Below are 24,734 nucleotides of genomic sequence, written 5' to 3' on the forward strand. Positions count from 1 at the left end.
TAAAGAGTAAATTAATGAAAATTGAATAAAAAATAAACATTCAGTCCCTCAGTTACACTTGCCACATGACAGGTGCTCAACAACTGCATGGCTACTGGCTACTATGATGGACGGGGAGCGAGAACATTTCCACCATCACAGAAAATTATATAGGATGTTACTGCTACATATAGGATGGCATGCTTCATTGAGGCATAGACTTCTGCCTCAGTATAACTGGCCAGCTAATAAAGCATTCAGCTCCTTACTATAAATTTATCTTCTTATTAATACAGATTAAACATCTTATAGCACAACATGCTTTGACACCTCCTGAGTGCTTTGGTTGGTAGTTTTTATTTCTTTAAAGTAGTTTTTCCTCTGAAAGGGAAAAAAATTGTATTTCTGATCTTTTGTCTCAAGGAAAGACTTGCTATTTTTCTTCTTCTTCTTTGTGTGTGTGGGGGGCGTGGGGGGGGCACCTCAGGCTCTTTGTCCTTTATCCCCTGAGTCTCCTCCATAAGGGTCGTATCTTTGGGCCTACCAGTGCAGGCCATTTGGACGGATGATGGGCACTGTCAGGGAGGCAAAACATCCTCTACCTTCTTAGGATTTTCATCTCAGAGCCTGTGAATTAAACTAACAAAAGGCAGATCAATAGGAGGAAAAGCATACAATTTTTATTAAGATTTATGTGCATGGGAGTTCACAGGAAAGAAATGAAACTCAAATAAACAGTTAGAACCAGGGGTTCATAGACCATTTTACAATTGAAAAGGGGATCTGGGCTTCAAGGGGCAACCTATCTTTGGAAGTGACTAGGAAATCTATGGGGGGAACTAATGACAGACAAGGGCTAATTTAGCAAGATGTTTATGCAAACTCCTCTCAGTGTTGACTCTCCATCTTTTATGAGTGCTGTTCTACTCCAGAAGTGGGGGGACACATCCAAAAACGGAATTTTATGCTCTGATTATAGGCAGATATGGGGAGGGCAGAGAATTTTGCTTGGACCTGCTGGTTCACACTTGTCTTCAGCTCAAAATCATCCTTATGCTGAAGTGGCATATTTTGGGATAGTATATTCCAGAAACCTTAAGGACATACTGCCTGAAGTCAGGGTGGACGGAGCAGCTCCGCAGTGGGTATGCACTGGGTATGTGTTCGAGGACCAGGTTCAAATGCCCAGCACAGCTGTGACATTCTCTGTGAAATCTTGGGCATGTCCCTGCCGCACTCTCCAGCTCAAACTCCACAGTGAAAAGGGAAGGAGGCTGGAGATGTGCTCTGTGGCCCCTTCCATATCAGACCAACAAAAACGCAGGGACAACACCACAGGGATGAGCAAGGCAGGGCTCTGGAAGTGAGAGAAGCTGCCCTGGCCCACAGGGAATGGACAGTGTGGCTGGAAAGGAAGAGTGTGCACTGTAGGGTAGCAGTACAACATGGCACAGGTTCAGGAGCCATAGTGTGCAGTCAGCCACTAAGTACTCATGGGCATGGGGATGTGCAGGCTGGAGTCATCTACATTAGCTTCAGCAAGAGGAGCTGCCATGTGACCCCACTCATGTGAAGTTAGTTTACTGGGAAGGGGGCCAAGCACCAGCACAGTCTGAGGCAGGACCCGCATGGCAGGCAGTGCTGGGGCCATGGCGTCTAGACATGTAGGAAGCTAGAGACGGTGGTAAACATCGACTATAAGACCTTAATGCAGGCAGAGGCCTTTTCCTGAGCCGAGAAGTCCAGTTAGACAAAGTAGCTGAGCTGCTAGGTCAGACGGTGAAGAGAGCACAAGGCCACATGCAGGAAGTAGCTGGAGATCTCTGCTCCTTTTTTTCCCTCTTACTTGACTGTTCTCCCCATGCCTAATGACAGGTTGGGCTCCAGGCCTTCTGGTCCTCTTCCTCAGAAACTCCAGGTTCTCACCTCCTCCTGCCTCTTGTCCTTCTTCTTGGGGCTCCTGGGGGCTCCATTCCACAGCAGGACCAGGGACAAGTGGGTCTTCAGAAGACCGGAATTCCTGCCCATTTTAGGGTGTTGAAGTGATCCCGTTATCTCAACAAGACACCATGAAGACTGAACGCACCAAGGGAGAGCTCGCTGATGTAACACTAAGGAAAAACCAGCCCTGTGAATTCCACACCTACAGGGACATATCCATGGCCACTGTGCAGAGCGGCAAGCAGACCTGGGATGAACGAATCCCTTGAATAGTTACAGTCATTGCAGTCACTGTGCTTTACACCTAGCCACACTAAGATTTCTTAAAACTTTGCTGTTTGTTATGTATCAAGCGATTATTCACATGCTTTGGGTAAATCGTTTCTATACATATTAAAATTAATCTTTTACACTTAGAATGCTTTCAGATTCACTGAAGAATTGTGTAGGTATTGCACACATCCCTGATGTGCTATGTTCAATGTCTTCTACTATTAATCTAGTCCACTAGTATGCTACATATCTCACAATTAATGAGTTGATATTGATACATTACTATAATTTTACAAAATTGATGAGTAGAACTCATGTATTTATAGTGCATGGTAGGATAGTTTGATGTGTGTATTAACTGTGATATTACTAAATCAAGCAATACCACATACACTTAATTCTTTTGTGGTGAGAACATTTAAAATCTACTCTCTGTCATTTTCAAGTGTACAATTCATAGTTATGAACTGCACTCACCATATTGTGCAATAGATCTCTTGAACTTATTTTTTCTGTCTAACTTAAATTGTGTTTCTTCAACAATACCTACCCAGTCTGTCCAATCCCCAGCCTCTGCTAATGCTATTCTACTCTGTTTCTGTGGTAGATTTTATTAATTGAAGTCCTTACTTCATTCAGATTTCCCTGGCTTTTACTTCATGTACTTTCTGTGCTCCAGGATCCCACCTAGGACACCACATTGCTTTTAGTCTTCATGTCTGCTTAGGCTCCTCTTATCCATGGCAGTTTCTGGGAATTATTTCTTAGTTTTGATGGCCTTGACAGTTTAGAGGAATGCTGTTCAGGTATTTTGTAGAATGTCCCTCATGTGGAATTTGTTTGATGTTTTTCTCCTGGGGCTAGTGGCTTTGGGGAAGGAGTCTGCACAGCTAATTACCCTGTCATCACATCAAGTCAGTGACACATTCTAACAACCAGAGTTATCCCTGTGGGTCTGCATCTTGGTTGCCTGGCTGCCACAGTAAGCGTGAGGTTTCTCCACTCTACAGTTACTCTTCTCCTCCTTCCCCATGCTGTCCTCTGGAGGAAAGTCACCTGCACAGCCCACGCTTTAGCAGTGGGAATTTACGCTCCCCCTAGAGAGCAGAACCTGTAAGAGTTGTTTGCAATCTCTCTCAGTTCCTTCAGGCTGCTATGAGAAGATGCCTTAGACTGGGGACTTTATACATAATAGAAATCTCTTTCTCAAAGTTCTGGGGGCTGGGAAGTCAAAGATCAAGGTGTCAGTGGATTTGTTATCTGCTGAGGGCTGCTCTCTGCTTCCAAGGTGGTGCTTTCTTGCAGTAACCTCAGTTGACTGAAGGTGTGAACACTGTTCTCACATGGCAGACAGGGCAAATCTGCTTCCTGCAGTCTCTGGTATAAGGGCATTAATCTCATTCTTGAGGGTGACACCCTCATGACCAGATTTTCCCACAAGATCCCACCTCTTAATGCTATCACATGGAAATTAAGTTTGAATATATGAGGTGGAGGAACACCAACATTCTGAACACAGCAGAATCCTTATACATGGGATATTTGTCTATTCTCCTGCAGTTCTTTATTCAGTCATTTACTTACATCAGCATGGACTCCTAGAGTTTTAATATACACATTGGGTGGTAATCCAGTACCACTTGATTTTGTTGCTAGATAGTTCTCACTTTGGCCATTTTCTTCTACTGTACATTTTACACACACGTTGTTATTTCATCCACTCATGTATTCATCCAACAAGCAATGATTGAGATGATCCAAAGCTCCCATAACTGATCCACTCCTGCCTGCCTTCCCCTCCAAATATCCCTGACCAGCACTCTCTTTCCTCCCTGCTCTCCTGGCCCCACCATTTCCAAGGTACATCTTATAATTCCTGGGATTAAAATTTGCCCTCTACAAAATGTCCCAGGATCAAAACTCATCATCAATCCACCGTGGCTGAGACCAGAAGGACTCAGGGGTCTGGTTATGCCTCCAAGCGCCCTGACCACCTATAGGAAGTGCATAGAGAGAAGGAAGGAGGGATGACCCAACTTTATTCACCAGCTTTATTCTTGGCCATCCTGAGAGCTGCCCCTAGCAACAGAGGAGCAGTATGATGGGCTGGAAGGCATAAAGCAGCAGACGCAGGGAGAAGTTCAGTGAAAGGCAACAGAGCAACACAGGAGGGCTGAGGTGACCAGGCCCAGAGACAGACCCTGTAGCAGATGGCTGCTGTCCAGGCCTGGCTGCCCCTCCTCCCCTGGTCTGCAGAGCCCACCCTCCCAGGCCAACCATTTCGGTCAAGGCATTGACCTTCCTCAATTTTCCCAGATGAGAGACACTGGGAACCTGGGGCAGAATCAGGCAGAGCATCTGACTCCCTCTCCTGAGAGGACTCCCTTTTTTATCCTCTCCTCCACTATCAGAAACAGATTTGGGCTGGAATGGCCTGGGAGGGTCCACACCTGCTGCTTCCACCTGTGCTGCTGCTGCTCCTGGCCTCAGGTGACATGGAAGGAAAGAGGGCAGGGGGTATAAGGAGTGGGATGAAGAATGAGTTGAGCAGGGAAGCAGCGTGGCTCTGTGACCACAGGACAGAATTTAGGGGCCCTCTTCCATGTGTGGGCATCAGAAGTAGTTCCCTCTCCCCTTCCCGAGCCTGTGATGGGGGAAGTTGGGTCCCTTCAGAGCTCTGACCTCGGTATCTTTCTGCAGGTTCCTGGGTAAAGGGTGCCGTGCCTGAGGAACTTCACAAACACCCAGGACAGACCCTCCTCCTGCAATGCCAGTACTCACCCAAGACAGGACCCTATCAGTCCAAGACCTGGTGTCAGCAGACATCTCCAGATTGGTGTACCATACTTGTCACCAGCTCCAAGCCCCGGACAGCAGTTCAGAAGTCTCGTTACACAATCTGGGATGAGCCCGACGCTGGCTTCTTCAACATCACCATGATTCAGCTGACACAGAACGACTCTGGATTCTACTGGTGTGGAATTTACAACACTTCCAAAAAAGTCATCACTGTTCTTAGAGATATCAATCTGGTGGTGTCTCCAGGTGAGTGCTTTTCTTGAGGAAATACCTCTGTGCCACCCCCCACGGACCTGAAGGAAATGTCATGCACCCCCTCCCATGGCTCTATCATCCCCCATCCTGCCAGGTCTTCTGCTCCGACCCAAGGGGAGCAAAGATTCTGTCCCTAGACATGGACTCTTACCTCTCCTTCACCCGGCACATCCTGGCCTCAACTGTTGGGAAGATACCCCCAGAGATCCCTGGACAGAGACACAGTCTCTCTGTCATTCTGCATCTCTCTTTGTGTTACACAGGCACACCCACAACTCTTCTTTTCACACACACACACACACTAACACACACACACCCCCACAGCTCTGTTATGCAGATCTGAGGCACAGGACACTTCCGGCCTAAGACATCCTGAGGGTCTGGCTCTGGGCACCTACCTCCTCTCATGTATGGGGTAGACCCCACTCTCTTCTGGGCCCCTGGAGAGTCATTGTCTGCTTTTTTCTTTAGCCCCAACAACATCTCCTATGTGGACCTTCCCCTGGCTCGCAACAAGCACAGGTAGGTTGGAGGCCTCAGTGGGGGGAGATTAGAAGGGTCACCAGGCAGCTTGGGAGCCTCAGATTCAGGGAAGGGGAAACCAGGGAGGACTGCCTCTGAGGACTGATCTCCTGGGGCCTGGGCCGGTGGGAAGCTACCTTCAGGGCCCACTGACTCCCAGGGAGAGAAACATGCACTATCTGATGTGATCAGAAGATCGCTATGTTCTCATGATGATGGGCGGGTGTCCCCAGAGAGGAGTCCATATGGGACACCTTGCACACATGTGTCCCAGCCCTCCTGCCACTGGCCTCCCACCAGCATGGAGAGGACAGTGCCAGACTTAACTTTAGCTGGATATGGAGATTTCAGGCCTCAGTTACCCTTAGCCTGAGGGACCCTTAGGAGCTGCCTCTGGTCCCTCTCCCCTTCCTCTCACACTTTTGGGACCCAATCCCATTCTTTATTCTGGTCCCCTGGGCAGCCACTGTCTTCTTTGTGTCCTCCTTAGTTCTGATCACTTCTCCAGAGGGGACCTCTGGCCATCCCTCCATCAAGGGCTCTGAGACCAGGTAGGTCAGAGGTTTTAACAATGGGAGGGAGGTCTTGGGGAGGGAGGACCTGATTAGCTCCTGAACCTTCAAATCAGGTCCAGGGCACGCAAGGATCCTTCTCTGGTGGGTTGGGTGGGTTGGGGCATAGGTTACAGCGGTGGAGCCCCCAGGCCATGACTCCAAGTTTGGAAGAGAGGAAAGGGGAAGAGGATGCAGGTTGTTAATTGTGGAGGAACCATGGAAAAGACAGTTCAACATGGATTTCTGCAATGAGACAAAATGGAACCCAGAAAATGTGGAAACTGGAGGCCGTGTTGGTGTGTTGAAGGGTGAGTGTGAATAGAGTGACTGCAGCCTGGGGCAGATGGTGGCTGGAGAAGTCAGCCAGAGAAAGATGAGAGGAATACTCTTAAATTCTGCTTCTATCCCTGTAGTCATGGGTTTTGAGGCCATCACAGCCTCCCCTTCACTGTAGGAATAGGCTGCAATAGACTAGGTCACAGGTGCTCTAGGGGACAATGGAGCACAGCAAAAGCCATGAGCGACTGATGAAAATAGACAACTAACTGCCAGAGCATTTGCTCCCTAGCCCTCTCCTCCTGCAAACTCCAGCACGGGTGGATTACAAACAGACTCTCTCTCAGGGAGTTTGAAGGTGAAACCCTAACCAGAGAACAAGCATGGCAGCTAATGGGGGTCCCTGGGGTCTTGTGCTCTAGGGCAGTGGTCCCCAAGCCTGTTAGAAATTGGGCCATATATTAGGGAGTGAGTGGCGAACCACTGGAGTTCATCTGAATTACAGCCTCTTTCCATAGCTTGCATTACCGCCATGTGAATTACAGCCTCTTTCCATAGCTTGCATTACCACCTGAGCTCCACCTCCTGTCAAATCAGTGGCAGCATTAGATTCTCATAGTAGCATGAACCCTGTTATGAACTGTGCATGCGAGGGTTCTAGGTTGCATGCTCCTTATGATAATTGAATGGCTAATGATCTGTCACTATCTCCCATCACTCCCAGATGGGACCATCCAGTTGTAGGAAATCAAGTTCAGGGCTCCCACAGATTCTACATTACGTTGAGTTGTATAATTATTTCATTATATATTACAACATAATAATAATAGAAATAAAGTGCACAGTAAATATAATGTGCTTTAATCATCCTGAAACCATCCCAACTCTCAGGTCTGTAGAAAATTTGTCTTCCACAGAACAGTTCCCAGGTGCCAAAAAGGTTGGGAACTGTTGCTTTAGGGCTTTTTCCTCTCATTTTTAACCCTCAACGGCTAGAGGAGTTAGTCTTCCATTCTTCCCCATTACCAGATCCGTATCTAATACGCCCAGTGGAATCTGAATTCACAAGCCAAAATACCTAGGTTTCTTAGCAGAAGCCCTACCTTAAAAGAATGGCAACACACCCAACAATAGAAACCTGTGAAGCAGAACTATGGGAACTGCCCATTCCCCAGGAACTGAAGTACCTATCATCAGTCTGGCTAAAGGGGTGAGGGGAAATATGACCTATGTGGATCATGAGAACGATCCATTGGAAAAAAAGAGCCAAATGCTAATCATAGTTGTGAAAAATATTATAGACCACAATATATGTAATGAAGGATGGCCGTGGCTGGCCAGTGAGCTGTAGGAAGTTGAGGAATTCTCACAGAAGTTCCTGGAAAGAACTGGACATTTAAAAACAAAGAGAAGTCAGGAGACATGAAGGAAAAGAGTAGATGTACTAGTGTATGGGTATCAAGAACCCCTGTGGGAAATAAAGGATGAAAGAAAGAAATATTTGAAGAAGGAATCCAGGAAAGTTTTTCAAAATTATAGAAGAAAAGACCTCAAATTGAAAAGATTCATACATTGCCAAATAGGGGAAAACAGCCAACACACACAAAAAAAATACCTCTACACCCATTATGTAAAACGGAAGAACTTAAAAAGCAGAGGGAAATGTCTGAATGCTTTCAGATCACCTACAAAGGAACACGAATTAGACTTCTTAAGAGGAACACTAGAGAAAAGAAGACCATTGAGTAATATTTCTAAAGTACTAAAGAAAAACTTTGTATCCAGTGTTTTGTATTCAGCCAAATTGTCACTCCAATGTGAAATCATAAAACCTCTGGATTCTCAAGGCCTCAGAAGGTTTGCCACATGCAGAGATCCCCATTGAAAACAGTCCTGGAGGAAGGACTCAGCTAGGATGAAAAATAAACAATGGAGACACTGCTAGAAGTGAGGGAGTAAGTGTGCCCAGCATCTTGGGAAAGTTTATTTTTATCTTTTTTAATTCATAGAAATGGCAGCTAAGAGCAAAATGAAGAACAAGAGAAAATACATTCATGGTCATTGAAAAATAACATTCTAGACCAGCAGTCCCTAACCTTTATGGCACCAGAGATTGACTTCGCAGAAGACAATTTTTCCATGGACTTGGAGGTGGGCGGTGGTTTCAGGATGACTCAAGCGCATAACATTTATTGTGCACTTTATTTATTTATATTATTATTACATTTTAATACATAATGAAATAATTATACAACTCACCATAATGTAGAGTCTGTGGGAGCTCTGAGCTTGTTTTCCTGCAACTAGACAGTCCTATCTGGGGGTGATGGGAAACAGTGGCAGATGATCAGGCATTTGATTTTCCTAAGGAACGTGCAACCTAGAACCCTCACATGCCCCGTTCATAATAGGGTTCATGCTACTACAAGAATCTAAAGCCACCACTAATCTAACAGGAGGTGGAGCTCAGGCAGTGTTGAGTGCGATGGGGAGGCTGTAAATACTATGAGGCTTCCCTTGCTCACCAGCCACTACCCTCCTGCTGTGCAGCCAGATTTCTAACAGGCCAGGAACTGGTACTGGTCTGTGACTCAGGGGTTGGGGACCCCGTTCTAGACAATATCAACATGGCGTGAGAAGGAGAGACCAGAAGCCCATGAAAGGATGGTTGGGTATTTGTCTCATGAGAGGCAATATGTAGATATTGATAAGCTCAGTGTAGCAATTGTACTAAACCAATGTGGATAAGAGTCTTCAGGTTAAGTCAAGAGAATGTATACCCTTTCATCCAGCAAAATAAAACTCTAGCCAAAGGAAAACTGGAATCAAATTTTTTTTAAATAAAGCACAATAAATGGAAAAAGTGAAATAAAAAGGTAGAATTACGTCCTAACATAAATGCAATTCCAATAAATTTAAGTGAATTAAACTCACAAAATAAGGACAGGGACACTTTGAGTTTTAAAAATTGCAATATTATACTATCTATAAGAGATACACATACCAAAAGATTTTAAAAGGTTAAAAGTTAGAAAAATATATTTGACTATTAGGAAACAAACTGTTCTGGCACTCTTAATATTGAATAAAATAGAATTTAAGGTAAAATATTATGTCTATAACGTTTGCTTATAAAAAAGACAAAGATATGTAATATATACTGATGAAAGACACACTTGAATATGAAAATAGACCCATCATAAATGTGCTTACATTTTGGCCATGAAATATATCAAGCAACAATATCAGAAATGCAAGAAGTAAATTATTAGCCATTGTAGTTGAAGGCTCACATACCTCTCAGAGGATCAAAGACCAATGAGACAAAACTAAATACAGGGGTTTAAGTTTTAAGCCAAATAACTAATAAATTCCAGTATAATACCATCATATATTTATCAATATGTTACATATTTTATGAGATATTTATGATAATATAGGATACATATAAACTATACTTTTAAACATATATTTTCAAATATATAAAAATGTAGTTACAGATTGAAAAATGTTCTAAACTATATAAACCTTGTTTTAAATAGTTTAATAATATATAATAGGGTTCATGCTACTACAAGAATCTAAAGCACCACTAATCTAACAGGAGGCGGAGCTCAGGCAGTGATGAGTGTGATGGGGAGGCTGTAAATACTATGAGGCTTCCCTTGCTCACCAGCCACTACCCTTCTGCTCTGCAGCCAGATTCCATATATTATGTATGTTTTATAAAATACAGTATTCACAAATATAAATAGTGTATAAGTACACATATATATGTTTATAACCCTCTACATAATAAAAACAGATAGTATATGTTCTTTCAAATACATGGAATGTATTTACAAAAGGACACCTTGTATGAGGACATATAAGAAGTGTGAAGAAATTCTAAAGAATCAGTATGACACAGAATATAGTCTCCAAACCTAACGCAATGACATTAGGAATGCATAAGAGAACTAAAGATAAAATAGCACTTTTCAAACTATTTACTAATACATTCATATATGAATGTTTAAGTATGCAATAAAATATACTTTTATAATATGACCACTATATATCAAAAAGTATGAGGCATACAATATTAGGGAGTAATCAGTACCTTTGAATACATTTGTTGGAAAACATGAAAGCTTTCAAATTAATGAGCTAAGGAAGCATCTCAAGAAGATGGAACGTGAGCTTCAGAGCAAGCCCAAATAATCATGTAATTGAACGATTGAGAAAGGAGACCAAAGAAATTCATAATTCATTCTTTAAAAGTTTACTAAGATAGACATGTACTTGCCAAGACAAAAGAAGATAAAAGAAGATAATGAATAAACAACAAATCGAAGAAAAAGAAGAAAATAACCACACGCTCATTCTACAGAGATTTTAAAATAAATAAATCCTGAATAAAATCTTGTTGTTTTAAATCCTAGAAGCACACAATTTCATAACAATATGAACTGCCAAGATTAACACAAGAAGTAACAGATTTCAATAGATTAATAAATAGGAAAACTGAAATGGTTGATGAGACCCATCCTCACAGAAAATTCAAGACTCACATGGTTTTCAGGTAACCCAATTTTTAAAGAAACATTTGATTTATATTTCATACTAGATGTTGCAGAAAATAGAAAAGAAGCAAAAATGGCCCAGGTCATTTGAAGAGGTTAGTGTCATCAAAATCTCAGAACTAATTAAAGGCGATACAAAAAAATTACATTACAGGTTCATTTATCTGATGCACATGGGGTCAATTCCCAAATTACCATTAGCTAACTGAATTCAAGAGTGCATTGAAAAGAAGACTGATTATAACAGAGGAGAGTTTTATCACAAAACAAAAAGGATTGTTCAACTTTACAAAATCTGTTAATATAAGTCAACCAAATTCATAAACTACAGGAAAAAAGTCAACTGCTGCACAAAAAACATTTGGGAATATTTGGCACATTTATGTTATATGAAAAAGCTCTTAATAAAATACAAATAAAAACAGAAAACTTGGTAAAGATTGTACACCAATGATTACAATAAAGATTACTTATTGGAGGTATAAACTCAAATTAAGGATTTTCACAGCTACCATAAATGTCTTCTAAAATATTAGAGGTTCTGATCAATGCTTGAAGGAAAGGAAAACAGGTTACAAGAAAGAAGATTAGACAAGAAGAGGAAAAACTGTCATGACTTTCAGATGATGGGATCATCTACCCAGAAAAAGAATGAGAAACAACAAACTGTTAGATGTCACAAGAGAGTTTAGCAAGGCTGCCAGAGACAAAATCAACTGACATACATTACAAATAGATTGGTATGAGGAATAATCATTTAGAAAAATAAGATAGTTTTCATTACAGTCACAAAGTCTATAAAGTTTCTAGAAAGAATTAATTTAACCAAGACCTATTTGGAGAAAAGTATAAAATGCTAAAAAATGACACGTGATCTGAATAAATAGAAATAATCCATGACTTTGGAAGAGGCAATAACATTGTAAAGATGTCAATTTCTCCCAAATCAAAGAGTCTTTAAATGTAATCCCAAACACAACTTGTACTTTTGTAAAGAACTTGAAAAATTTACTCTAAAATTATACGAAAAAAAGAATATACATGAGTAGCTAAGTCAACCATGAAAAAGTGAAAATAAAAAGAGCTCAGTGACTTTATTATATATTAAGTAACACTGAAGCAGAAAGTTACTGAGGCTACAAGAGAAAAGCAGATTTGCTGGGACAGGGTATTCCTAGAATCAGAGCTAGGCAGGCCAGGAGTGGGGACGACACAGAGGGGACCAGGGAGGACCCCTGGGACCAACAGACAGGAGGTCTAGGTCTGTGCTGTCACTGCTCCTAAGGGTCTGGTCAGGTCCTGTGCAGTCTCTAGGCCTCATTCCCTCAGGTGTGATATCTTGGCTTGTCTTGAAGATGCACTTGGCTCTGATTCCTAAGAGGCTCCTGATGGTCCGGTCCTACCTGACCTGGTTAGGGAGAATTCCTGCTCCCCTGGCTCTATCCCTCCCCTTACCTGAACTCTAATCCCTTGCTCTTCCCCTGGCCAGCTTTTTCCTCCATTCAAGACTTTGAGGTTCCTTCTGACCAGATCCCCTCTCAGTCCCAGATACCTCTGTGGCTCCTACCCCACGCCCCTGTGTCACAGTCAGTTCAGGGTGAGCCCTTCTACAAACAGCTCCAGCCACAAAGGGCCTGCCTGGCTTAGGGACACCGCAGGAGGTGGTGACATCCTGGCCCAAGTCCATCCTCCTTTCTCCTTCTTCCCTGCAGGAAATCAAGTGTCCCTGCCTGCCTTGGCTCAGGTGGCCCGTTTGCTGGTCTCTGTGCTGTGTGGACTCCTCATGGCCAAGTGCCTGATGCTGTGAGTCCTGTTTGTGTTTCTGACCTGCAGGTGCCACAGGTGAGAGGGGCCTGGTTTGGTCTGGGGGGCAATAGAGCTGGGGCCGGATTCTGTTCCTAGAAAGATGGCTAGGAAGAAGCAGCCAGATCACAGAGCCAGGAAAAATGACAGCTGGGAACAATTTAAATATGTTTCCTTGCAATCTCTGCCTTCCTGCAGACGCAGACCTTAGAAAGAGACAGAGGCTTTCTGGGAGTCCCATCCCAGGGCTCTGCCTCTGTCTTTGTCCTAAGAGGAAAAAGACCAGGAGGACAAAGCTGAGAGTGCCTGGGTAGAAGGTTTAGGAGACAGGAAAGGAAAGGGAAGGAAGCAGGGGACTGGGAGAAGTGGGGGGGAGGGGCGGGAAAAGGAGTAACAGGTAACAGGGACAGGGTGAGACAAAGGATCAGAAAAACATCACTTCCATTCATGACTTTCCCCCTCTTGCCCCGTCTGAGGACAGCAGTGACAGAGGTTTCTGATTGTCCCAGCACAGTCTTGTCCCAGGACCCTTGGGTGCATGAGCCACAGCTTGGATCCAGGATGAATTCCAGTTCTTCCCCTGCCCAGCTATTGGGAGCTGCCCTAAGCATCAGGCCCCACCTCCCCATGAGGAAAGGCCAGCACTAAGCCTGTTGGGGAGAACTTTCAGCTCCCTATCTCCCCGGTGGCGACCGCTCACCCCTGCCCTGAACCCTCTTAGATCTACTTCCGCTGCCCTGCCTTCTGCCATTGGGAAGATCTGGGGCGGGGCTTTCTGCATCCGGGTCAACGCCCAGCTCAGCATCTTCAGCAGCGCCTGGTCTCCTCTCCAGCACTCTGTGGTTCTCTCAGCCCCGCCCCGGCAGGTCTCCAGGATCCCTCACATTTTCCCTGTTTGTTGCCTGTGGTCTGCCCGAGAGTCCTATGAATTTCCTCTTGTGCTTAATTAAATTCAGCCTCTGAACTGGAATGTGTCAGGGGCAGCTGAGCAAGAAAGCAGGTGTATCCCCTCACCTTCCTCCTCTCCCACCTCAGATATCCTAAATGAGAGAGAAATGACTTAAAAATAAATGATAAAATTGAAACTAAGAAAGGCTGTAATCAGCAGACTGAAAGCTGAAGAAGATCTAGAAGTAAAAGAAAAAATAAGATGAGTTAAAATGACATGAGCAGGAGACTCAGTAGCCTAAAACAGGACCCAGAACATTCATCCATAAATGGAATCTGATAATCTGGGGCCCATATTCTGTTTGCTTAACATGTGAGATTCATAGCCTAAAAGAGAAAATCAAGTTGAACTAACGATAATTGACGGTGGGTGAAAGATAAATGTTTTAGGGAACAGAAGAGGAGCACACATTTATGAAGCAAGAATAGGTACATTTTCCAACTAACATCTAGTGAGACTGGGATTGACCACTCAGAATGGGGGTCCACCATGAACAACCAATTTGAGGTACTGGTGCATAGCAGCTGAATGCCAGCCCTGAAAAAGACCACTATAAATAGAGTGCCATTTTCTTTTGCTCTTTTGGGGACGCGGCATCAAACAAAAGTCTCTTCATGTATATCTCAGCTCCTGCCGCATGATCATCACCTATCTGTGAGAGGCATCACTTTTGCTTTGTTTCTTTATTTTTTTAATCCCCATTCTTTATTTCCACTTGCCTTCTTCTCCGAAGCAACCACTCTAATGCGTTTGGCATGTAACTTTAAATTTGAATGTATTCTTATAAAACATGCAGTATTTTTTTTCTGTGACTATGTTTAAACTTACTTAGAAGAAATCGTGATAGACCTTTTTCATATGCTTGTCTTACTCCTTGCTGGGTGCATATACACAGCCCACTTTTTTTCAGTGCTTATTACATTGTGTTCATATCCCATAGTGCATCATTCCGAACCCAGGGTGCATGTGCTTTTTTGCCTTCACTTCTTTATATCGTAAATAATGCTGTGATGAATACCCTCCTTCAGGTTCTCTTGTGGAATCTTGTGAGACTTCCTTTAGGACTTATACACAGGTGGCATCAGCTGGGTTGTAGGATCTCAGACATGTAATTAATACTGCCAGCTTGTGTTACCTGAACCAAGAATCTAGACACTAGCGATTATGTGTTTTCTTTGAGTCTATGTGAAGCACATAGCACAACCCTTGGAATGGTATTGCCAATTTAAAAAAAAATGGACGGCAAAAATAAATGTAGCTGAGTGATGCTACGTGGAGCTAGATATGTGATTATCTCTACTTTTGTGTATGCTTGGAAATTTTCATAATTAAAATGATACCTAAAATTAAACAATTGTGTCTTGAAGCCACTGCTATTTGGTTTTCAGTTGTATGTGGCTGACCCCAATCCTTTCTTGATTTATTGAACTTTTACAACTGCAGTGGGTTGGGAAAAGTTCACTTGTAGTATGGAAATATTGAGCTTCACTTAAAGAACATTGGTAGTGGGATAAAAATGGACTAAATAAAAATAGGTCTTCTTTAATCAGATGCTAAGAGCTAGCATTTAGCTATAACTTTTAAATATTTTTTCTTAACATCCTTGGCCTCAAAATTGTCATAATTCCCTTAACCACAATTTTCAAGCAGGTGGTAAATTCTGTGTCATAAGCTAACATCTAAAAAAAAAATGTATCTTTCTTTAAAATTTTGAACATTTTTTATTGTTTTCTTATCTTCATAGTGTTGCTATGGAAATGTCTGATAATAATCTGATAGTTATTCATCTTTACTGACCAATTTTATCTCTGGAACATTTTATAATTTTCTTTTTGAAATTTTTATTACAATGTGTTTTATGTGGGGTAATTATCCGGGTTTTTTTTCTTTTTCTTTTTCTTTTTTTTTGGGGGGGCGAAAAAGTGGGATAAGAGTCAGGGAGTGGTTGGGAAGCCCGGCGACAAAAGGCAGAAAGAGGGAAGGAGCAGGGAGCCAAAAGCCTACATCACCTGGTATTCCCAGGCGGAATCCCATCCACCTACTAACCAGGCCGACCCTGCCTGGGTCATGCCTCGGGCGCGTTGAGGGTGGTATGACCATAGAGGCCAGCAGTGGCCCCTGGCTGCCCCAACAACCCGCCGTGCTGCAGTGGCGGACCCCCACGAGGAGGTCCCGGGCTCCCGCGGGCACGCAGGTGGGCGGAAAAGAGGGAGAAGAGTCAAGGGGTGTTTGGGAAGCCGGGCGACAAAACAAGGAAAGATGGAGGGAGCGGGAAGCCAAAAGCTTGATTATCCATTCTATTTGGAACTCTCTGAATACATTCAATCTGGTGTCTTACATATTTGTTTAATTCGGAAAAATCCTTGGTATTATTTTTTCAAGTAGTTCTTCTACTCCATTTACTCCTTTTTCTCCTTTAGGGACTTCTTTGAGGAGATATTGACGTTTCTATTTCTATCCTCCATACCTCTTAATGTTTCTCTTACACTTTCTATCACTTTATTCCTTCCTACTGCCTTTAGGGAGCTCTCCTTGACTCTTTTCCTTATGTACTCATTCTTCTGCTAGTCATTGCATTCAGAGTTTTCTTTCAACAATGATCATTTTCTTAATCAATATTTCTAATTTTTTCTTCTTCATTATTGCTTGCTCTTGTTTCATGCCTCTAATATTGTCCTGAGAATATCTACTATGCTCTGAGAATATCTACTATGCTTCTTTAAATCATTGTTCTCCCACTGGTTCTGCTTTCTCTGTAACAGATTGTTCAATTTGTTTCTCTATAAGAAATTTGTTCAATTTGTTATCTTTTATAGCATTTGGTAATTTTTCTTGTGTTCTCATCTTTTATTCCCTTCCCACCCTTTTTTTTTTTTTTTTTTTTTTTTGAGGATCAGTGAATTACTACAGATTTCACTACCTAAGGAAGCCCCAGAGGTAAATAGAGTTGATGAGTTTGCCATAAACCGTCCAAATATATAGATACACTTACTATATCACAAAGATAGCCATTCACATCAATGAGTTTATTTAACAATGAAAATAGCATATGTTTAACTATTTGGAAAAAATTAAATGCTACCCTCTTTTCATACTATAATCTAAAATAAATTTTAAGTAGATCAAAGAATTAAGTGTTAAATGAGAAAATATTAAATAACTAAAAGAAACAACTCTATAAGGATTCAATTCTAGTAAGGACGGGCATAAGCAGCCAATATAAGAGAGACAGAAATCATAGAGAAAAAAGGCTGAGAGATTTTCCAAACTTAAATTTTTAAAACTAATCTGTGTCCAAAGTAAGTCATAAAGAAAATAAACAAGAAAAGAACAAACTCAGTAGCGTTTTTTGGAATTAAACTAGAAATCAGTAGCAGAATAACAAAAGGATATTTGGGAACTAAAAACTATAATAACCAAAATTAAAAGCTCACTAGATGGACACTATAGGGTAGTAGAAATGAGAGGATATAATTAGTGAACTAAAAGACAGATCAATAAATTTACTCAGACTGAACAGAGAGAAAGCAGACTGAAAATAATTGAACAAAACCTCGGCTATCTGTGCGACATTACCACAAGAGCTAACTTTTGCATCATCAGAGTCCCAGAAGCAAAGGAGAAAAAGTGTGGGACTAAAAAATTATTCGAAGAAATGTCTGAGCTTCTCAAATTTGGTCAAAGACATAAAGTTACTGATCCAAGAAAGCTTTTGGGATGATGGCACCCTTCTCTCTTGATTATGGCATTGGATGCCTGGAACTCTCAGAACTGTTCATTAAACAGGTGAATAGTACTGTATGTAAATTAGACCTTAATTTTTTAATGGGAAAAATAAATGTTAAGACAAAATACACTGTTGTGTTAAGTCATTTTGGACATAAAAGTCTAATGTATACATATCTTTAATGACTTTGACCAATGCTTCCAAATTTCTCTTAAGAAAGGTTGAATCCTGTGCATACTTCCTCAATCAGTGAATGAGTGTTTGATTCCTTGTACCCTTATCAGCACAGTGATCCCAAGGGTCACAGTTTCAACGATCCCTGGCTCAGTGCTGGGCACACTGTATCGGCTTCATAGAAGCATGGATTGCAAGCGCATGAAGCCCCCAAAGCAACTTACTGTTCTAATGGGGGAAGGGATGAAGGAACATACTGTGTGTGTTGGGGAGGGAGATGACCTCTGAACTCAGGGAGCTCAGGAAGTTCTGAGGACTGGGTCGGAAAAAGGAAAGGTGAAGAAGGAAAACAAAACACATCTGTGAGCTGAGAGGTCTCAGGTGACAACTGTGTCTCATTCCTGTGCCCCCAGTGCCTACCTAGCCCCATGCATAGCAATGAGGTTGTGGAATGAACAAATGAATGAATGAATAAGTGAGTGAATGAGTTGAGAGACTATAAAAGCTTAGGGTCAGCCGAGATAGACTTTGCTTGGAGCTTGGAGGGTCCAAGGTCAGTTTAAGATTGTGGCCGTGAAAGCTTGAGGACTTTTTGCTCTGAGTCCTGTTAAAATGAATGAAAATGGAGACCAGGCCTGAAGAGTCCCTGCGAAAAAAAAAAAACAGGCCTCATAAGTGACCTCAACTTTGCTTGATTTGCAAACATCAGTGAAACTTAACTTGAGCTATTTCTTGTAAATGTGTACATTAAGGAAGAAAAGAACTTAAGCTCAACCAGTCAGAAGAAGCCAACAAGCTTATGTAGATAACTAGGGTCTTTCCAACAGGATAGGGCAAATAAGGGAACTGTATAACTGTAACCAATTAAATATTTTCTTCACTTTACTTGTCCTGCAGGAGTCTTCCCCTTGCATTCCCCCAGTGGAGCTCCTCAACCTCTTCTGCTTGGAGCTGCCTGATTCATGAATTGTTGTTTTCTCAAATAATCTGTTTAAAATTTTACTGTGCCTCAGTTTACTTTTTGACAGTCCCATCTAAGGAGTAGAAACGTGGCACTGGTGAGTAGGGGGAGCATATATAACCATGGGGGTCCAGCTAGGTCCCCACACACTGAAGGAGCAGATGGCACAGGTACTGGACATCAGAAATCAATGCTTCTGATTCTAGGCCTTGGGGTAAGTGAAGGGTGTGGTCTTGGGCAAAGTGCTGGGTCATTTCCACTGGAGCTGGAAGTAGCACAGGCGAGACAGGGTTGAGCAGGGGGAAGTTGATGGGGCTTTCCTGCGTGCTGACAGAGGCTGGAGGCAGGGGAGGAAGGGGCTCTTGAGATGAGGTGGGTGAGGGAAAGCACTGTGGTGGCTTTAGGAAGCCTGCCCAAGAGACTAGGACTCTAGAGGGAGCTGGTGATGAGTAGAGACGACAGAAGAAGAGGCAGGGAGAGGGATAAAGGAGACGCATGGATAGGGAAAAGGAGAGGCGGCTGGAGGGTGTGTGAGACTGTGTGCATAGGCGTGTGTGTGTGAGAGAGAGAGAGAAAGCAAGACTGTGTGTAAGTGTGAGTGTATGTGCACTCACATCCATGTGTGAGAGTATAGGAACCCCTTCCACAACCCAAACTTTATGGGAAACCAAAAAGATTTCAAGTAAATCTGTAAGAGGTTATTTACAAGAGTGAATATGGCTGGGCATGGTGGCTCACGCCTGTAATCCCAGCACTTTGGGAGGCCGAGAAGGGCGGATCATGAGGTCAGGAGATCGATACCATCCTGGCTAACACAGCGAAATCCCATCTCCACTAAAAATACAAAAAATTAGCCGAGTGTGGTGGCCGGCACCTGTAGTCTCAGCTACTCGGGAGGCTGAGTCAGGAGAATCGTTTGAACCCAGGAGGTGGAGGCTACAGTGAGCTGAGATCACGCCACTGCACTCTAGCCTGGGTGACAGAGCGAGACTCTGTCTCAAAAACAAAACAAAACAAAAATGAATTCCCTGGGAATCCTGAAGACAGAGCTTGCCACTCTCCCATCAGACTAGAAAATACCATGAGGAAAGGGGCTGTGTCTGAGGGAGCTCCCAGTGTAAGTGCTGCGTATCCTCCATTAGACCTGGGGCTCCCTGAAGGATATACCTGCCTCCTCCATCGGACTGAAAGCTCCCTGAGAGGGGGACCTGTGTGTCCCCCGTAATACTGGGAGCTAGCTGTTTTCAGGGCCCGTTTACCTCCCTTCAGACTGGGGAAAGCTCCCTGAGGATGGGGCTATGTTTCCCCATCAGTCTGTGGTTTTCGTGACAGCAGCACAATATCCACCTCGCCCTTCACCATGATCTTCAACCTTCATGATGCCGTCTTCCTCTCCTCTTGCCAGAGCTTATTCAACAAGTCTTGTCTCCGCAGGCCCCTCTGCTGACAGCGTATACACAAAAGTGAGGCTCCTCGAAGGGGAGACTCTGTCTGTGCAGTGTTCCTGTAAGGGCTACAAAAGCCGCATGGATGGCAAGGTTTGGTGCAAAGTCAGGAAGAAGAAGTGTGAGCTTGGCTTTGCCTGAGTCTGGATGAAAGGGCCCCGCTACTTGCTGCAGGACGATGCCCAGGCCAAGGTGGTCAACATCACCATGGTGGCCCTCAGGCTCCAGGACTCAGGCCGATACTGGTGCATGCGCAACACCTCTGGGACCCTGTACCCCTTGATGGGCATCCAGCTGGATGTGTCTCCAGGTGAGTGGGCTGCAGGGGCACTGGGACGGGTGGAGGGAGTCCTCCCTGCCCCACACTCCACTAACATCAGAGATAATAAGGATAATAATCCATTAATGGTCATGTTGCAGTGCCCTTATGGCACTATTCATGGCACTATTGCCACCATTTTACAGATGAAGATAATGAGACTTGAAAACCCAATGTGACTCTGAGCTTGTCTGGGGTCCCAGAGCTAGCGGGTGGCTGAGATGAGGTTCAAACCTGGCACTGTCTGTGCTGTGTTTTATTCACTCATTGCTTCAACATAATTCATTGAGCCCCTATTATGTGGCAGGCACTATTCTAGGCTCTAAGGATACAGTGGTGAGCAAAAACAGACACAATCTTGCTCTATAATAATTGCAAATAACAAATTTTTGTAAGAAAAAAAAAACACCAGTGAACAGGAAAGTAACTCAGTAACGGAGGAGCTGTGGAAGTACTGAGGATCAGAAAACACTTCCCTGAGCAGATGACACCAAGCTGACCCCTGAATGGTGAGTGTTCTCCAGCCCTGTTGAAATCTGGGTGCTTCGAAGGGCACTTTGTGGCAAGGGCTGCATGTGCAAAGGTCCTGAGGTCAGAAGGAGCTTGGCTTGTATAAGAAAGGCCTATTTGGCTAGGCGCAGTGTCTCACGCTTTTAATCCCAGCATTCTGGGAGGCTGACGCGGGTGGATCATCTGAGGTCCAAAGTTTGAGACCAGCCTGGCCAAAATGGTTGAAATCCTGTCTCTACTAAAAATACAAAAATTAGCTGAGTGTGGTGGTGCATGCTTGTAACCTCAGACACTCGGGAGGCTGAGGCAGGAGAATGCTTGGACCTGGGAGGCGGAGGTTGCAGTGAGCCAAGATCGTGCCATTGTGCTCCAGCCTGGGCAGCAGAGTGAGACTCTAAAAAAAAAAAAAAAAAAAAAAAAAAAAGCAAAGAAAAAAAGGCTTATTTAGTAGCTCCACATTGAGTGCGGACAGTGATTGACGAGGCTGGGAAGTCAAGCAGCCCTGAAGCCTATGAGATAAAGTTTGGGTGATTCTAAGTACAAGAGGAAGTTATTGGAGAGTTAAGAGAGGTGTGTCACAGCTTATTTTTAAGTATGTAGTGGCCACTTGTCAAGGATGGACTAGGAAGGGAATGAACATGGGCAGAGAGGCCATTGTGAGCAGAGTGGACAGAGTTGCATCCCAGCCTGAGGGCAAGGCAACCTCTGTAACACACCAGTACCAGCCCTCCCAACATTTACAGGTGGAAAGCTGGTGCAGGAAAATGTCAGCCAATATGTGTGCCATAGTAGGGGATAGTCCCAGGACAGCGACCTGGGAGCCTCGATTCTTCATCCAGGATGATCACCTCTATGGCGTCTTCACCGTCACCATGACTGAGCTCAGAGTAGAGGCCTTGGGATTATGGGTGTGGAATCTCTAAATCCCCTGAGATCTCCATTGTCAGAATCATCTGCCTGGTGGTATCTCAAGGTGAGTTCTGTCCCTTCTTATTTGTGGGTCTCAGACTTCCTGAATCACAAGGTGTTAAAGCTGGAGAGGATCCTAGAAATCTTCTCCTTTCACCTTCTCATCACTGAAAACTGGGGGCATGGAGAAGAAAAGCCCCTGGCCTAAGGTCACCTGCTGGCTGAAGGGCAGAGCCAGCCCCAGAACGCAGACCTGCTGGCTTTTGGTTCTTCCTTCCACATCATATATATTGCTCTTAACATTTTTGCTGCTACTAATAGGACTCCTCAATTTATTTGGAATAAGTTTAAAGCTTCCCCATGCTCAAGCACAAAGGGCTTAATGGTCCATTCCAGACATCCCTACCCTTGGCCCTAACTCCCAGCATCCTCTCAAAGGGCTGTAGTCAAGAAAGATCACTGAGTAATGGAGTTGCGGGGGAGAAATGTGACACAGGAGACAGCTAAACAATAAGGCTGACATGACACTTAGGGTGTGAGGCTGGGAGGTGTAGTAGCCAGGGGCTCAGGGGACCTGGGTCCTCTCCCTGGACCTGCCCTTATCCGTTGAGAGTCATTAAGCTTCAAAATGAGAAGTTAGGGGTCACCACTAATCCTAAGGCCCCTGGGCATTCCTCCTGAAATTAGAGTTGCCAAGCTCTCCTGCCTTTTTCTGTGATGGTCAGAAACAGTGGTGCTTTTTCCCTCCTGCTGAGTATGCCCAGCCACTTGGTCAAATGGGCACCTAGAGGACCCCAATAAGCTTCTCAATCTTCAATGCCCAAGCTTTGGCTCAATGCCCATTCCCTGGGGGGCAAAGGGCTAAGCTAGGCCCTGGATGGGGACTCAAAAGCCTTGAGATCCCATCCTGAGCTGGAGGAGCCCACAGTTGGGCCAGAGAAACAACATGTGAGGAAGGGTTATGATGCAAGGTGGTAGGTGGCATTAGAGAAATATGGTGGATGGAAGAATAATGAAAGAGAAAGGAGGGAGAAAGTTTAAATTCCCAGCACCAGGGGAATTCTAAGCCTAAGGAAAACAAAGTACATATGGAATACATTAATAAAAGATAACTTATAAAGCAATACACCACAGGTATAGGTGAATACAAGGTAGAATGAATAATATAAGGTAAAATAATCAAGGATTTATTCTTGAAGAAGTTGGGGGCATTTGGATTAATGAAGAATAGCAGGCAAGTGCAGTTCCAATAAAGTGAATAGCCTGAATATTTATTTTTTCTTCCTCTTTCTGCCTTTCCGCCCTCCCTCCTTTCCTCCTTTTCTTCTTCCTGACTCTAACCTAGGCTGATCATACACTATTCCTAGGTTATAGCAAAAGAAAACCCTGCTTCTTGGCCATGTGCATTTCCTTCCTTAGCTCCATTTACCCTAACACATACCCATTCACTCACTCATCCATCTTTTCATCTACTTATTCTTCCTACATCCTATCCATCCCTCCACTCATCTATCTATTTATCCACCTACCCATTCATCCATCCACCCACTTCCAAATAGTTTATCCATTAAATCACCCACTTATCCATCCATCCATTCATCCAATGTGCCTTTTCACAGGTCTCTTAGGTACCCCTGCCTCCAATGTTAATCCTACCCAAAATGTGCCCCAGATTCCCACAGTTCTTCCTACTAGCACTAAGGTTCTGAGCCCACTGTATACCAGCCCAAGAACCGTGACCCAGCCTCCACCCAAGTCAACTGCTGATGTCTCCACTCCTGCCCACAGTCAACATTAAATGTGGCAAATGTCATCAACTATGATTTCCCAGCCTCTGAGCCCTGGGTTTGGACACCAAGCCCTTTGTTCCCCAGTCCATGTGCTAAGAGGATGAGGGAGTTAGGGAAAGGGGAGGGTGGGGCAGGAGCAGACTTGAGTCACATTAGTCTGGGTAGAAATGTCCAGGGGAAGAAGGAGGTGGTGATGGAGAACAGGGGAGGCTCTCAGCCAGGCTGTCATTCTCCCTAAGTCACCTTCCTTGTTTTCTTGCAACCTGAGTATTAAGGAGAGGGAAATGGCATCTTCCCCAAATTCCAATGGAGCTCATCCAACCCCAGGGGCCTGATGAGTAGTGGGAAAGCACTCCGAGTGAGGGACCCTGGATCTAGTGTCGGTCTGACTAACTGACTGTGACTTTGGGTGAGTCAGGAACCCTCTCTGGCTTTACCTTCCTTGACAATTCAGTAGGCATGCTAGAAACCCACAGCTGGAAGACATTGCTCACCTAACAGCTCTCAGCAGGAGCCACATGTTAGGACTAAATGCAATATTGGTTTTTACCTTGTTTGGTTAGTTTAAAAAAAGTACTGATGTGTATGTTCTCATACACAGACCAATAGAATCAGAATTTCTGGAAAAGAAGCCCATCTCAGTATTTTTTAAAAACACTTGAGAAAGAAACTCAGAGAGGAAAGGACAAACAGACTGAGGAAGAAGAAAGAATAAAAACTCTTTCCTTTGAAATAAAAAAAAATTAATGCGATTTTTTTCCCTTTAAGAGGAAAATCTGCTTTAATTAAATGGAAACTATGATCCAAGCTACTTAAATGTAAAAGCACATTGTGCTATAAAATGTTTAATCTGTATTAATAAGAAGCTAAATTTATAACAAGGAACTGAATGCTTTTTAGTTGACTATTTATGTTGAGGCAAAAGTCTATAAAGCAGCATTTCCTATGATGGTGGAATGTTCTCTCTCCCTGTCCAACATGGG

At 43.6% G+C, this 24,734-nt stretch overlaps 1 protein-coding gene across 1 annotated transcript; it reads left to right on the forward strand.

The window, feature by feature from the left end:
• The first annotated feature begins 1,607 nt into the window (after nt 1-1,607).
• TREML4 (triggering receptor expressed on myeloid cells like 4) lies at nt 1,608-14,764 on the forward strand. The gene is made up of 8 exons (XM_025382333.1): nt 1,608-1,643; nt 2,013-2,084; nt 4,510-4,683; nt 4,908-5,238; nt 5,719-5,769; nt 6,260-6,320; nt 12,877-13,006; nt 13,444-14,764. The coding sequence occupies exons 1-8, from the start codon at nt 1,608-1,610 to the stop codon at nt 13,465-13,467; spliced, it is 879 nt and encodes a 292-aa protein (XP_025238118.1). The 3' UTR covers nt 13,468-14,764.
• Nucleotides 14,765-24,734: the final 9,970 nt, after the last annotated feature.

Source organism: Theropithecus gelada, chromosome 4, assembly GCF_003255815.1.
Source record: "Theropithecus gelada isolate Dixy chromosome 4, Tgel_1.0, whole genome shotgun sequence".
NCBI lineage: Eukaryota > Metazoa > Chordata > Mammalia > Primates > Cercopithecidae > Theropithecus > Theropithecus gelada.